The sequence below is a fragment of the Ammospiza caudacuta genome, chromosome 3, assembly GCF_027887145.1.
Source record: "Ammospiza caudacuta isolate bAmmCau1 chromosome 3, bAmmCau1.pri, whole genome shotgun sequence".
Classification (NCBI taxonomy): Eukaryota; Metazoa; Chordata; class Aves; order Passeriformes; family Passerellidae; genus Ammospiza; species Ammospiza caudacuta.
In genome coordinates this window covers 7,797,501-7,812,310 of record NC_080595.1, presented here as the reverse complement: position 1 = coordinate 7,812,310, position 14,810 = coordinate 7,797,501, and the positions used below count along the sequence as shown (strand labels likewise).

Here is a 14,810-nt window from a genome sequence, read left to right as displayed (position 1 = left end):
GCACCAACTTCCCTGGGAGAGGGAGGGAATGTCATCCCATGTTGAACAAAAATCTCAGTGGTAAGAACAAGCTGCCATGATCATCAGTATTTTTAAAATGCAAGTCTGTGGTGCTAAGTTACATCTGATAGCCTTCAAACATGTACCTTTGGGTAAAAAGGTGCAGCAAGATTTCTTGTTAGCTGGCAATTCTGAGAAGAATTTAAGATGTAAGGTCAGTCTTAAAGTTAGATCTGGTTATTCAGGGTATTTGTTTAAATGAATTCAAGTAGGAGACTAAGTGTTGCTTACAAAAACTATTTCACTGGGGTTTTTCCCTGAAGGCTTGCAGGTTTCATAATCTGTCGCTTATCCAAGTTAAGACAAACCACTGAAGCTTCCCAATTTTGAAAATTTATCTGTTTAAGCAAAATAATTAAGCACCAACTTGTTAAGTACCTCTTAACTCGAATGTTTCCTAGGTTGAATCATAGTATCATAGCACTTTTCCATTTCCAAACTTTACTCTATCCTAGATAACCCTCCCAGCCTGCCATCTGTGGGCAGTTTATTTTGCTGAGGTGGAAGGAAGCTGTGAGCAGCTCAGAGTAGCTGGCACACTCATGTGTCACTGTCCTTGGAAAATACATGATTAATGGTGTGATAACATCCAGTGCAGCACTTTCCCAGCCTACTTTCACAGCTTCTTTCAGTGTCCTTGCTCTGGAAAACAGCAATTTTCTGTGGTGGTTGAAAACAGCTGTTTGAGCAGTGTAAGCACCTGGAAGGGTTGGCCTGTGCCTCAGGGATTTCTGATTCAGGGCACCAAATAGATCAGAATGGTGTTAGCTTTTTAACACTAAAAGCATTCATCTGGAAAATGTAAATGGTTCTAAGAAGGAAGCATGTATTGTATCTTTTATTCTGGAGACAGTTAAATTAAGGATGCTTTGGAGCAGTAGGTTGTGATGATCATTTTTTCAGGTATAAAAAGTTGAGAGAGATTTAGTACAGCTTCTTTCCAACTTGCCTCTTGAAAACAGGCACTGCAGAACTCTTCACCAGTGTAGAGTCTCTTTTGGGAATTGTCCAAATGTATCACCTGCACAGTGACTTCTGCAGCTCTTCATACATTATTTGATCCTAACAGTGCCAAGAGAAGAGGAAAAATACCTCAGACAATGGTAAAAAATTACACATTATTTAAAAGTGACTTTGTGTATTATTTAAGCAAGTGAAACAAACCAGCTCTGTGAGTCACTAGCTGCATTTTAAAACATTTACAAACAAAAACCTAAAGAAGGCAAACCTCCACTACCCTGGCTCACAAATGAGGCTGTCCAGGGAGAATTACACTGGTGTGTAATTCCCAGAGGCCTCAGGCAGGTTCTTACAGTTCCTGTTGCCATGCTGGGTTAGATGGCAGCTCCACTGAGGAGGCACTGCCCTCCTCACCACAGGAGCTGCTGAATTGGCACTTTCCTCTCCCCTCTAGTTCTGCACCATGAACAGACAGGATCAGCCTTTGCTGTTCCTTAACCCTTTCACTGGTCACTCAAAATGAGAGCTCTGAGGAGCAGAATACTCCCACTGAAATGTCTGACTTCAGAAGGTGATGTCTGCCCACAGCTTAAAGATTTTTTTAGTTTACCATGAGTCAACCAATTAAACCAAAACCAGATGTGTATGAGATATAAGAGTTAGGTGCACTAGACCAGTAAGATGCAGCTTTTTTGCCTTTTTTAAAAATTTGCCAGTGTCATAGCAAAGTCTGTAGTTTTTGTCAGACTGAATTTGTCTAGCACATAGGAAGTAGCAGCTGGAAATGGGAGATAAGTGTCTTGTATTGCAAAAGATATTTCAAAATACCTAACTGACAAGTCTTCAGAATTGCCCTCTCCTATAATTGAAATTATAGGACTCTCAGATATGTGATATTTAAGCTGCCTTTGAGATGCAGAATAACATTTTTTGTTAACCAGAAGGAATATGTTCTAATACTTAACTGTCATTGCCATGCTAGAGGAGATGTTTTAAATTTTTGTGGGTGTTTGTTTAGTGATTAGCAAAGGGAAAACAACAGCCAATATCATCTTTAAAGGTTCTGGGAGCCACAGATTACTTTTAATTTTATGAAAGGTCACTGACCACCAAAATACAATAAAAATGAAAGGAATGGAAATAGTTTACTAACTTCTCTGGCTAGTGCTACATGTGAATACATTATTGTATTCTGGCTGCAGTACAGCACACTCTTGGCAAGACATGGAGACCTAGACATAAGCTCTGCAATAAAAGCAATTCCTATATATTAACTTCAAAATTATAGTAATTAACATGACTGAACTGCTTTCCTTTCAGTCATTAAAAGGAAAAGGGCATAAGGAAACATTTGCAACAAACTTCCTTGACAAATCCAAATAATGAAAAGAGTGATAAGAAATAACTGAAATCATAAAGTGTGTTTTGTGTCCCATCTCAAATTTACATCTCTTGTACATCTGAGCATCTTTGTGTGTGATCATCACAGGGGAGGAAAAGTTGTGGCAGGATGTGGTGCACACTGAAGGCCTTGACTTTACACTGAAAGCTCAGCAGACATAAGAGCTCAGGGCCAGGTTAATAATCAATCTGGGAATGTCAGTGAAGTCCAAGGCACCACAGTAAAAAATAACCTTGATAACCTGGTGAGCCATCTGCACACAGTGCACCATCTGCAGCTGAAAAGGGAGCCTTTAATTTTGACCTTAACACAAACATCAGGTTTGTTTAATGCAGAATGAGGCAGTGTCAGATGGAAATCCACCTTAACCATTCCCAGCAGCCTCCAGCATCAGCAGTCTCCTTCCCAAGGGAGTAATGAGCTTTACATACTGGAATTTTACCTTACCTGTTTGGACACTGAAGACTTCACTTTCCTGAAAGCTTCTTCAAAGTGTTTACGAGAAATCTTGATTTCTGCTTAAAGAACAAAGCATGATAAATGACTGAAATTGCAGACAAGTGACAACAAGTGACTGTTGCATGTATTTCAAGGCAGCATTCATGAAACCTAACTACCTGAATTCCCATAGCCTTTCTGGAAGTGAATCCCTCAAATTCTGCTACTTCTACTTCTGAGCTTTTTTTTTTTTTTTAACATAAATTCAATATTAAACTTCCCTGTTATTTAAGAAGTATCTAGAAAACATTTTGCTATCATTCTAATTCTACTCAATTTCTAAGTAATTGGCTTTATATCATTGCTTTATCTGGCATTGCACAGAAGTGATGAAAGCTTTCACTGCTACAACTCCCTGTGTTTAAGTTTATGCAAATTGCCTTTTTGACCTTAATGCAGCTCTCCACAGTAATTATTCCTAATAATAACCTTTTGAACAGGTTTTCTTAGTATGTTAGAACATAAGCATACATCAAATAAGTCATAGGTTCCTCTGCTCTCACAAGGAAGTACCTTGTTTAATCTGGATTTAAAAATCCTAAGATGCCACTACATAAATAATTACCAGCTAGCACTGTGCACAGGTACCAGATATGTCAGAAATACAAATTGTAGTCTTGTTTGGTGCATTCTTTTAATCTCTTTCATTAGGATGATTATTGCTTTTATTTCCACCTCTGCCACATTAAATGGGATGTCCCAACATCAAAAAACTCTTAACATTAATCTATTTTGAGTCCTAGTTAAACAAAAATATTCTGCTGATAGAGTAAAAGACTAAAAAGCAAATGGAAGATACTAAATCAAACATGAAATATACCTTGCCTAAGGTATTAAGGAGAAGAGCAAATAGCCTACAGTTGTTATTACCTGAAGGAAATGCTATTTACAGTAAGAAAAACATTCAAATTGGGACTTTCCCAGAAGACAGATGACTTTTAGACTGAATCATTAAAACTCCATAAAACAATAAAGACAGGAGAATTTAATTTTGCTTTCACTTTTGTTTTTAGGCATGTAATTTTTAATCAAACTGTGACAAGGCTACAGGGAGAGAGAAAATCTGCTAGCTGATCTCTCACTGCAGGTTAAGTCAGACTGCTTCATGCTTATTATGTGATAAAAGCTTGTCCAAAGCTTGACCATGTAGAAAATGTAGCTGTGAATAATCTAGACCTTGGCTACTTGCTTTAACACACTTTGCCTTGATTTCTGATGAACAAACCATTTAGTCTGAATAAGTAGGTACAAATATTTTATTATTTAAAAGCATTTATATTGTTAAATTAAAATAATGAAGTATATAAACAAGTACAATCTTTTAAAAATAAGACAATGTACTTGCAACTCTAAATATGAAATTGGAGTTTTCCTGTTTACATAGCTGAGTGAGGAATACATGGTTCCTATCAAACAAGGACTAGACCTTGCTTTTCAAATTCAATTGCAAAGATGCAAAACTTTCTTCTCACTTGCTAAACCACACTTGCTCTTAACTGCTCTAACAAAAAGTCTCATAGATTCTCTGCTTAGGATCAGCCCTACAGACTGCAGGTGATGTGGGACCACTGGCTGTCTCTTACAAAAATGTACAAAAAGGATCATGGTTTAGAAGGTGTGTATTTGTCACTGCAGCTGAAACAGGAGTAAGGCTCTCTCTCTCTATTTCTCATATCCTGTACATTCTGTGTAACTGGATCTGTTTGAAATAAATACACAAGATTAAGCTCAACAGGTCACCTAAAATATCAATGGGAAGAAGTCACCAGGAGCACATGGTGCTGCAGAGTTTCTGAGGAGCCTGAGAGAAACTGCAGAACTGCTGCAGCAGGGTGGGTCTCACTCTGCAGTGCTGCTGAAACCACTTTTATGCACCATCCTCAGTGGTCTGGAGAAGGGAGGCAGAAGTGAAACTCCAAGTTTGCAAATGACAGTGAACCTTTCTGAGCATTCAGTGCTGGCCCAACGATGAGGAAATGCAGGGGTGCTGCATAAAAGAGAAAATCTGCCCAGTTGTAAAAGTGGAAATCTGCCCAATTGTTAGGAATTTCCCCTACAAACTTCTGTATCTGGCAATTCTCAGACCACAGTGACTAACATGATCAGCAGATAAGCAGTAGAATTGCTGAATTCTCCTAAGCAATACCACCAAAAGGATATCTTTACATTTCACTTTCTAAAAGCACCTTCAAACCAACCACTGCCAAGTGTTAAAAAAACCACACCCCTGACTTTATTCCAGAGGGAAAACATCAGGTATGGCAAGGAGTTGCAACAGTTTCTCCAGAAGAGAGAGGAGCAGCCCTGATTGCAAAGGAGTGACTGAGGAGGACACTCAGCAAAGCAGAGCGTGGGAGGGGAGGCAGCTGAGCTTGTCCTGCCCAACTCTGAAGGAACAAAATCCCCAGTCTTTATCTTGATAAAAATGAACAGGGTCTCAAATCAGACACCACCTCACATGTTTTCATACCAATCAAGGTCAGCCCAAGCAAGCTGCTATAAGCATGCAAATCAAGCTGTACATGTATTATGGACTTGCTGGCTGCCTACACATTCACACACTCAGTGCTCAGGCTGCAATCCTAACTGTGAAGGCTGAATTCAAGGGATGGACAGTTTTGAATAAAGCCTGCTGTATTCTGAACAGCAGAATATTCACTTATAAAAATAATTATATTCAATTATAAAAATGATCAGGATGAACTCAGATATATCTACCTCAAACCAAGAGTCTTAGCCAGCTACAGCAAGCAAAATGGGTAACCAAGTCACACAACAGGGAAGGTTTTGATAGCTCAGGGATTTTTCCTCCTCTAGCTGAACACGGTTGTGGGCTCAGAACAGGGAATACAGACACTGTGCTCTGGTAATCTACTGTTGCTAAAATCCAGACAAGGTTGGATAGGTACTAGATCAAAAAGAATCATTCAAAGCCATTAAAATACCAGTGCTGCTCTTAGAAATTAGGGGCATACTGAAAGCCTACAGTATTTTCTGAGGACATAATCTGAAAAGTCACAATTCCATCTTAGCTTTGCATTTTGGCTTAAAGATAAAATAACAAACAAAATTACTGGGAGGAAATCTAAACAGGCATTTTATATAAAAGTTTCAATCTATAATTTAAAAATCCCCGCAAAAATACAACTTAAAGCAGCAGTGCAGACAGATAATGAAAGGGCAGAGATTGTACTTGAATCAATTCATAATTTCCTGTTAAAGTCCTGGCAAGAGGCACTGATGAGCCAAGCACCAAAGATCAAAAGTGGCACAGATTCTCCCAAGTCCATCAGAGCTGGGTGTACCTGTTCAGTTACACAACACAGCTGGGTGCCAAAGGTAGGAAATCAGGGAATGTGCAGTTTGCAACCCTCCTCCAAATACATCAGTGACACAGTCTCTGATAGTGACAGGGAAAATTGGCATAGGTGTATTATTTAGTCTAGAAAATAATCAGGTTACATAACCATTTAACAGAAACTTTTCTTTAAGGCTGAAACCTTCAATTCTTTTAAAAAAAAAATTGTGCTGACTTCTGGCATAACCATTTTTCCTGTACCTTCCCCTACCTCCCCTTATGTCACTCAATTTTTGTTTTGCTCAGAAGTCAATCAATAAATGATGTACAGCTTTCACAGCTTGATGCTTGTTTTCAACTACTTTAAATACTTGATATTCCATTTACTTTGTCACTGATCAGTTAAGATTTTCTTTTTAAAGCTCTCTTACCTGTTTTGCTTTGAGTATTCTGCAGGGCCATTTCCTGTCTCAAGGCACAAATGGAAGCCTCACGCACCAGAGCTGAAAGGTCTGCCCCTCTAGGGATACAAACAACAGATTATTTGGAGATGAATTTCTGATAAATTGCTGGTTTGCTGATGGCATATAGAAAGAAACTAAAAATGACATTAAAATTTGGTTGTGCTGTCCAAATTTCATCTTAAGAACACTGGGAAAAGGCCTGATGATTATGCAGTCTGCAACCTTCACCTTCAGATTTTAGCCACAAATTAAGATGAAATTAATGAGGAACAAGGGAAGAGGCTAAATTCCCATTCAGCATCTTTGAAAATGCAAAGGGTTGATTAATACTGTGCCACTTCTTGGGAACATAACTTCTTTTTTTAATAAATCTTATGAGAGATTCAAATGAAATCCCTCAGCGTTACAAAGAGAGTTGCTCAAAGCTGCATCAACAGTAAACATGCTCTTAATAGTATCCACAAAGCATGGTGAGATCAGTTTAAGTATTTCTTTCCAGTTTCCTGGAACTGGAACAGCTTTCACATGCCTTTCAGCTGGTGAAAGTCATTGAATCCAAAAAAATTTCAAAATTAACTCCCCATGCTTCATTTGGGGGTACTAGGCATAAAGTATTTAAACATCAAAAATGAAACCCAACCAGATAAAACAAAAACCCCAAATAAAACAAAACCAAAGACATCAAAACCCACAACAAAAACCCACACACATAAAACCCCCAAACTCAAAATAAGGAAAAACCCAGCGTCAAAAAACCCACAACCAACAACAACATCTCAAACAAAAAACCCACAAAAAAAAACCCAACAAACCAAAACCTCCACACACTGAAGAAAAATCTCTGGACTATAAACCAGTGAGTGAAAGGTGTAGAAAGAAAAATTACTAATCTTTCCCAATAATATTGTGGCAAGCAGCCTGTCATAAACTTTATCTTTTGTGAGCTCCATAAAAACACTGAGTATTACTAAATTATTGAATAGCTTAAAGCTTTTTAAATTTTATGGACCATAACTGCAAATTATTCTGACAGGTATGGTCATCAAGCTTTCCCTAAAGCCACACCTTGCTATTCCCAAAGCTGGAATGGGAATAAAAGCAATCCTTTGTCAGACAGATTGCTCTCAACCCTGTGACAGAACAAGCTGGTTATGGCTGCTTCACCAATTTGCTTTCATCACCATTGTGTATGGGCCCAGAACCTAAAGAGGGCTCTTTGTTCCTCAGATGATGCAAGAATCATAAAATAAAACCAAAGAAAACCAAAAGGCCTCCACTGTTCTGTATTTGCAATGTGAAGACTATTCCAGATGAAGATTTAGCATCCATATATTCCTACCAACTTCTTGGGAAAAAAAAAAAACCACAAGGGAAAAGGTTTATAAAGTTAAAAAAACCTATTAATAATACCAGCAAAACACAGCTGATCATGCACCAAAGACTGCTGGCACTGCACATGAAGTGTGAAAGTCAAAAGTGGAAGATACTCACGTGTAACAATCACAGTGCTCACTGTAAGCAATTTCCTCCAGGCTCACATCCCTGCCCAGGGGAGGCCTGGTGCCATCCTGAAGGGGTTGAGGTAAAGAAAAAGAGAAAGTAAGAAAAGTTTTTTTCTTTTACATCTACCATCCCTGAAGTGATGAAGTTTCTTTAATCAGGAATCATATAGGTATCTTTCAAAAAGAAAAGGTAAGAAAAGTTTTTTTCTTTTACATCTACCATCCCTGAAGTGATGAAGTTTCTTTAATCAGGAATCATATAAGTATCTGACAAGATTCCTGCAATATCCACAAATATAAATATTTTTAACCTCAAACTGGCAAGAAGGAGAATCAGCCTTAAAACCATTTAATTAGGAAATGTTAAGCAATGGTGAATTTTAACTTGCCACCCACAGATTAGATTTTCTCTAAGGAAATTGTGGCCAGCCTGCCCCAGGGCATTGTAACAACAACTTTATTCCATATGTGGGCTTATTTTTAATAATGGTTGGTTGCTTCAGCAGCTTGTTTAGCTGAACTTCCTCTGGTTTTACTGGGTGTTGAAATCAAACAGCTAAGCAACAGGCATGGCAGTTTAGTCTTATCACATTTAAGACTAAATTAATTGTCTATCTTTTATATTCTGGATATAGATTTTCAAACTTAGAAGTTTTCCATTTAGGTTTCATAGGAGTTTAGATATACTGTAGATTTTTGGACACTACTTTTCCATATTATTACTGCTTCCTCCACAAAGATTCCAGAAGTGGTTTCTTTTGTTATTTTTTTTTGCATTTCCAACAGCAAAAGTCTTAAATGATATTTCAATTTCAAATGGTATTTGAAACTAGCCAACAAAATTTCCAAACACTGTAAGATGTTGGAGATCCTCCTGTTATCCTTAGACAACAGTAAAGGATTATCATGATAGTACAGAGATTCAAGATGTCTCTTTGATCAAACAATATCTGAGTTTTGACAGAAAATAACACTTTTAGGATAAAATGATATGTTTCTCATTTGACAGAAATGCACAAATTCACATAAATATTTTCTGACTCCTTCAGAGGAACTAATATTCTGCATACCTACAATACCTTCAAGAGAAAAAAATAAAATGTGTATTTTATAAATACACAAAAATAAAATGTGTATTTAACCTGGCAAGTTAAAATACTTGAATGCCTAACAGACAGTGGAACAGTCAAGGACTAGGCAGAGTAAGGAAACAATCTTGAATGAATCTTTAACAGCTAGAAAGGGAAAAAATCCAGAATAACACCACAACAAAAAGAAAAAGGAGCAGCCTGATTTGAAAACATCCGGAAAGGAGAGACTTTAACCTGGAAACAAGGTTACAACTTCATATGGGATACTTTAGTAATTCTTATAGGAAACTGCAAGCCAGAGAGATGCCTTCTCTGCTAAAAATAAATGTTTAACCTATTGTTTTGTGGAGCAAATACAATAGATTAAACTTTTTTTTTGGCATTTTTTGCTCTCCCTGCTCTGGAGCCCAGCTCTGTGCAGCAGAGGAGCTTGATGCAGCTTCCAGGAATGTTTAAGTGCAGCAGTACCTGAAACATGTGGAGGCAGGCTTCTCTTGCATCATGTGCATAATTGGGAATGGCTGATTTGTACAAGTTAACTGAAATAAAAGTCTTTCACAACCACATTTAGGCTGTCTTCCTGACAGCCTGTTCCTCCCCCCAAGTCCCTTTTCTGCCCCTCATGCTGCCTTTCCAAGCATCCATGTTTTCACTCAGCAAGGATTCAGTTTCCACATGCTGTGCATGTATTCCTAGGAGATTTCTGGGAATGCATGCCAGCATTCAGAAGCCACTCACATCTGCACCAAACATTTTGTTTTCTCTGGCCTTGAGCAAATATGTTCTCAAATTTTTCACACTTCCTCACCTAGAATGCATGGATGAAATCTGACAAAAATTAAAGCATTTCAATTAATTTAAAACATTTTCCCCTCTTCCTACTCCATGTTCTTCTTTCAGATAAATCTTTAAAGATGTGTAGGAGTTAACTCCTCATTCACCACAAGGATTTGTAATCAAAATAGCCAGACTAGTGTGAGTTAAGCATGCATGAAAGCATCTTGCATTCCAAAAAGGAAGATAAACAACATGATAACCAGTGAGGGGATCCACAGAAACCAAGCTGACAAACACTGTGCAAGGTATTCCTGCTGTCAGGAAAGCCCACAAGCAGATAAGTTCACATCAAAGCTGATGTCAGCAGAAGACAAAAATATTCTGGCAGTGGGATAATAACAGGGTTACCACATCCCACTGCCACTCCTCTTGGTGTTATCCCAACAGGAAGACAGGATTGTAGGCACAAAGATTCCCAGGAGAAGGGAGCAAAGACACCTTCCAGCGACCTCGCCCAGCATTTATGGCAGTAAATGCAAATCTGAGTTTGATTCCTGATGGGAAACTCAAACAGTTCTCCCCAGCAGCCAGCTGGTCACTGACACACAAGAGGAAGCCAGAGATGAAGTGAGGACTCAGTACAGTTCCTTGTGCTCAGAGTTGCCCATGAGTGATCCTGCCCTTGCCAGGGGGGTTCCTGTACCTTGGTGTGGCTGTGAGAGTGACAGAAATCAGCTCTGTTTAATGCCACCTCTGCTCCAGGGAAGGCAGCAAAGCACCAAGCTCTGCTACACTATTCCCCTACAAGCCTAATTACCTGTGAAAATAAATCTGGTAAAATAAAAATTGTGATTCCTTACAGTATTCAGAGATGTGACACTCAATTCCTCTCAACATCTCATGAAGGACATTAAGAACAGGGTTGTAAAAAGTATGAACTGAAGTATTTCTGTAAAACTTAGAAATAACAAACTTGTCTACAAATAGCAAATAGGGGAATACTCAATCTATTTTCATCCATGAAGCAAAGCACAGAACAAATGAAGGAAAGTCTAACATCCTGAATTTGTAATGAGAGGTCACCCTGTGAACATCCATTTTGGCATGAAAGAACAGGCTGGAACAAGTTCTCACTTTCTGAATTCTGAATCAACTATTGCCTGTACACCACAACTTTAAGGTTACACAAGTCCACAAGTCTGGTTATCCCTTATTACAAATACACTAAACAATTTTTGCCAGACTTCTCATAATGCTGTCTTTCCTCTAGAGCAAAGACTTTGTCTCCTTTGCAGCTCAAATCAAGATCTGACAGAACACCTGGTCTGAAAAATCAATGTTGATCTACTGAAAAAGTAGGAAATACCCAAGTAATTATTATGCTTTTTATGTTCTTTTTAAGGCCTTGATTCCTGCTGTGCCCTACCTGGAGAAACACTCCCAGAATTCTATAATCCAAGTGTCTGAAGTGGCAGATTGTGCTGTCCACCACAGGAAGGACCCATGAAGGCACAGATTGTACATTTTCACATTTACTTTAACACACAACCTCAATCATCACAAGCTCCTTTTCATCCTAAAGCAAATTAGGTGTCACAACTACTGTTGAGCAAGCATAGATGGAGCTTGTGAATCATTCTGCTGAATGTCTGGAACCCCCCAAAAAAAGCTTACAAAACACGTCCAGGCCCATTACTCACTCTGATAGGAATCTTCTAATTAAATCTGTTCAAGCTGTGACTATCAAGGCAGCAACTTCTGTGTTTAACAGGTTTGCTTTACCCAAGATTCATCAGCCCCTTGCAGTCCCAGAGCAAATTTAACAGCAGATGGGCTCAGGGTTTATTTTTATGACCTCATGGAATAGCTGAAAGTGAGACAGGATCCTGCATTTTTTGTAACATTTAATTTGTCTTACAGCATTCCACCAAGCTTCAAAATGAAGGATATATTCCAAATACTCACTTTGGTGATGGTTTTTAGAATAGCAAGTCGATCTGCAGGTGGTGGCAAACCCACATAGAGTGTTTTATCCAGCCTACCAGGCCTCAGGATAGCTGGGTCAATGATATCTTAGGGAGAGGAAAAAGAGAAAATAATTAATCCAGAAATGAGTTGCACCTTTAGGAATATCTGCACATGACAAGGAATACATGCATGTTTGTCCCAAGACTCAAAGAAGGATTTGTGTCATGCACATGCATTTAAAGCTCTGAGCTTTATGAAAAAGTTTCATTTTTGTCAACAAGTCTCTAACAGCCAGTAAAATTAAGCCACAGCTGATCAATGATGGCTCATAAATACCAGTTTCATCTCTTCACATAAGAGGACAATTCTATATTTGGCAATACAGAATTAGAACATTTTTGCTGAGGAACTCCACATTAATTATTAGCAGTTTCTTCTACTGGAAGGAACTCTACCCAAAGGGACAATGATAAGCCAAGCATAACAAGCACACAGGGCCAATCACAACCATCCATATGCAAACTTAATTTTATTGGTCATTTGTATTTCTATTACATCATGGTTATCTGAATGGTGAAACAGGAAACCCAGGAAAATACCAAAAATAGCTGCAAAGTACACAATTAGTTACCCAGGGAGAGCTACAGACTCCAAATTTATTATGTGTGGAGAAACAAGAAAACAAAAATTATCACAAATGTTTCTAGAAAACCATTCAAAGCTTAAGAGTAACAGAAATGTGCAGCTGCCTTTTAACACCACAGGCTGTGATACCAAATGTACACAAAGTCAGTCAGGATGTAAATACTGACTATTTGTATAACAAGAGATACAGACAGGGCATATAAGCTGGAAAAGCCTCAGTTCCTGTCTGTGTTTCAGCACAAACTGCCTGCAAGATGTTTCTCAATGCTTCTGGATGCCCCATTTCCCTATCTACCAAAACCCAATAATGGTATTAATCTGTTTCACTAAGGAATTCTGTGGAGTCACCATCCCTGGAGGTACTGAAAAGACCTGCAGATGTGGCACCTGGGGACACTTGAGGTTTAGTGATGGGTTAACTCCACTATCTCTGAGGTCTTTTCCAACCTAAATGATTCTGTAACTCTCTGATGTCCCTCATGCCACAGTAATGTGAGCAGCAAAGTCACAGAAGCACTCACAGAAGATATAAAGAAATCTACATTTTTACTATGACAGCCTATTTGAAAGTATATAAATAATAGTTACTGCAAGAACCTCTCCCTAAAGTGACAGTTGATGATTCCATCTCAGTCTGAAGCTGGAAATTATCAAGGCCTCCCAATGAAGCTGCCAACAGCCTGCACTGGCTCTGCCCTCCTGACAGAACAGAGCTCACAGACAAATTACTGCATTCCTGTACATTAAAGGTGAAGGACTGCAAGAAGTGAAGCTGCTAATCTTTACTGTGCAGTGACAGACACCACCCAAGCCCCAAAACAGTAGCAGGGAAGTTAAACTATCACTTTTTTGCAAATGAAAAATGTCTGCTTAACTCTGTCAACACTTGAAGTGCCTGATCCTACCACAGTATGGTCTTGATCCACTTTTTAAAGATGGGCATGGTTTTGTTCAAGTTGCTCTCTCAGTTATGCTTAGAGGACAACTCTGTTATCTTTTTATTGGAAAAAAGCTTTCCCCCCCCCTAGGATACAGCAGTCATGGGCAGAAACATCTATGGAAGAAAAATCAGCTCATGTAGATGCTAATGTGATGAGAATGGTGAGGGGAAAAAAAAAAAGGAATTACTTGTATTAATTTAATCAAGACCAGATGAAACAAGAGTTAAACAGAATCCTTGCCATGGCAGGCACAGACAGAAACATCTTATTTATACATCTGTGCATTGTTCCAGATGACACTTTGTCTTGCTTTTGACACAAGTGCACTTTCCTGTTCCTGTGTTCCTTATCACATTATTATTAACAGGAGATGGCAAAGTGCACTCAAAGGATCTGTTACAAACACCAAAACAAATACTCTCAATAGGGCCTGCATTACACCACCAGGCACTTGCTGATTTCCCCATTCTAATGTTCCAAAAATAAACTATTAAATAATATTTAAAAATATTAAGCTTGCTATGGAAAACACAGTTTCCATTCTGCACACTGACAACATGGTACTTGCTATTTGTCCAACAATATGAAGAAGCTGCATTCACCTTTTTGTATGGAAATTATCACACTGCCTACATTCCAAAAGTTACCACAACTGACAGAACCAGATAAGCTGCAGTAATGGTGGTTTCAGCAACAAGACCACACCAAAGTCTCAAACACAGAGCTACACTCCTCATCTCCTTATGAATCAACTCATTTCATTCTTCTGGTTCAGATCTGGGCCTCAAGTTCTTGAAAACTCATCACATAACCCAGAAAATTAATATTTACTCAGTGGACAAACTCACTCATTAGATGCATTCATATCCATTTAAAAGAACTGAACAAGGTACCCCTTGAAGGAATTTCAAAGCATTCCACCCTGGTAAATCACAGCACTCCCTCCATATCTATTATCTTAAAACTTATCTAAACAGAAGAGAGTCAACTCATTTTAGATACATTTACCATTTTAATGAAATTAAGGCAGTTATTGCAGATACCTCTTTCCAAGCCTATTATTATTCCTCAAGCTGGAAGGAAAGTGAAGGATGGAAATGTGATGAAACACAGCACTCCTTTTCCAAGCAGTTGTCTCACAGACAGAATATATTTCTACTGGGAGAAATGCTAATAATTTCCTGTCTTTCTGAAGTGGTCATTA

At 38.5% G+C, this 14,810-nt stretch overlaps 1 protein-coding gene across 2 annotated transcripts in view; it reads right to left on the bottom strand.

Annotated features, from left to right (window-relative positions):
- Positions 1-248: 248 nt before the first annotated feature.
- NVL (nuclear VCP like) overlaps positions 249-14,810 on the bottom strand; it is a 41,964-nt gene continuing 27,402 nt past the window's right edge. Inside the window, exons 19-23 of one of the 2 annotated variants that reach the window (XM_058801782.1) lie at positions 12,018-12,124; positions 8,174-8,250; positions 6,650-6,738; positions 2,870-2,940; positions 249-1,122 (exon numbers count right to left, since the gene is read on the bottom strand). In XM_058801782.1, coding sequence (XP_058657765.1) covers positions 1,078-1,122; positions 2,870-2,940; positions 6,650-6,738; positions 8,174-8,250; positions 12,018-12,124 — 389 coding nt within the window. In that variant the 3' untranslated portion in view covers positions 249-1,077. The remainder of the gene's footprint in view (positions 1,123-2,869; positions 2,941-6,649; positions 6,739-8,173; positions 8,251-12,017; positions 12,125-14,810) is intronic. The other variant, XM_058801783.1, reaches the window with a different exon arrangement.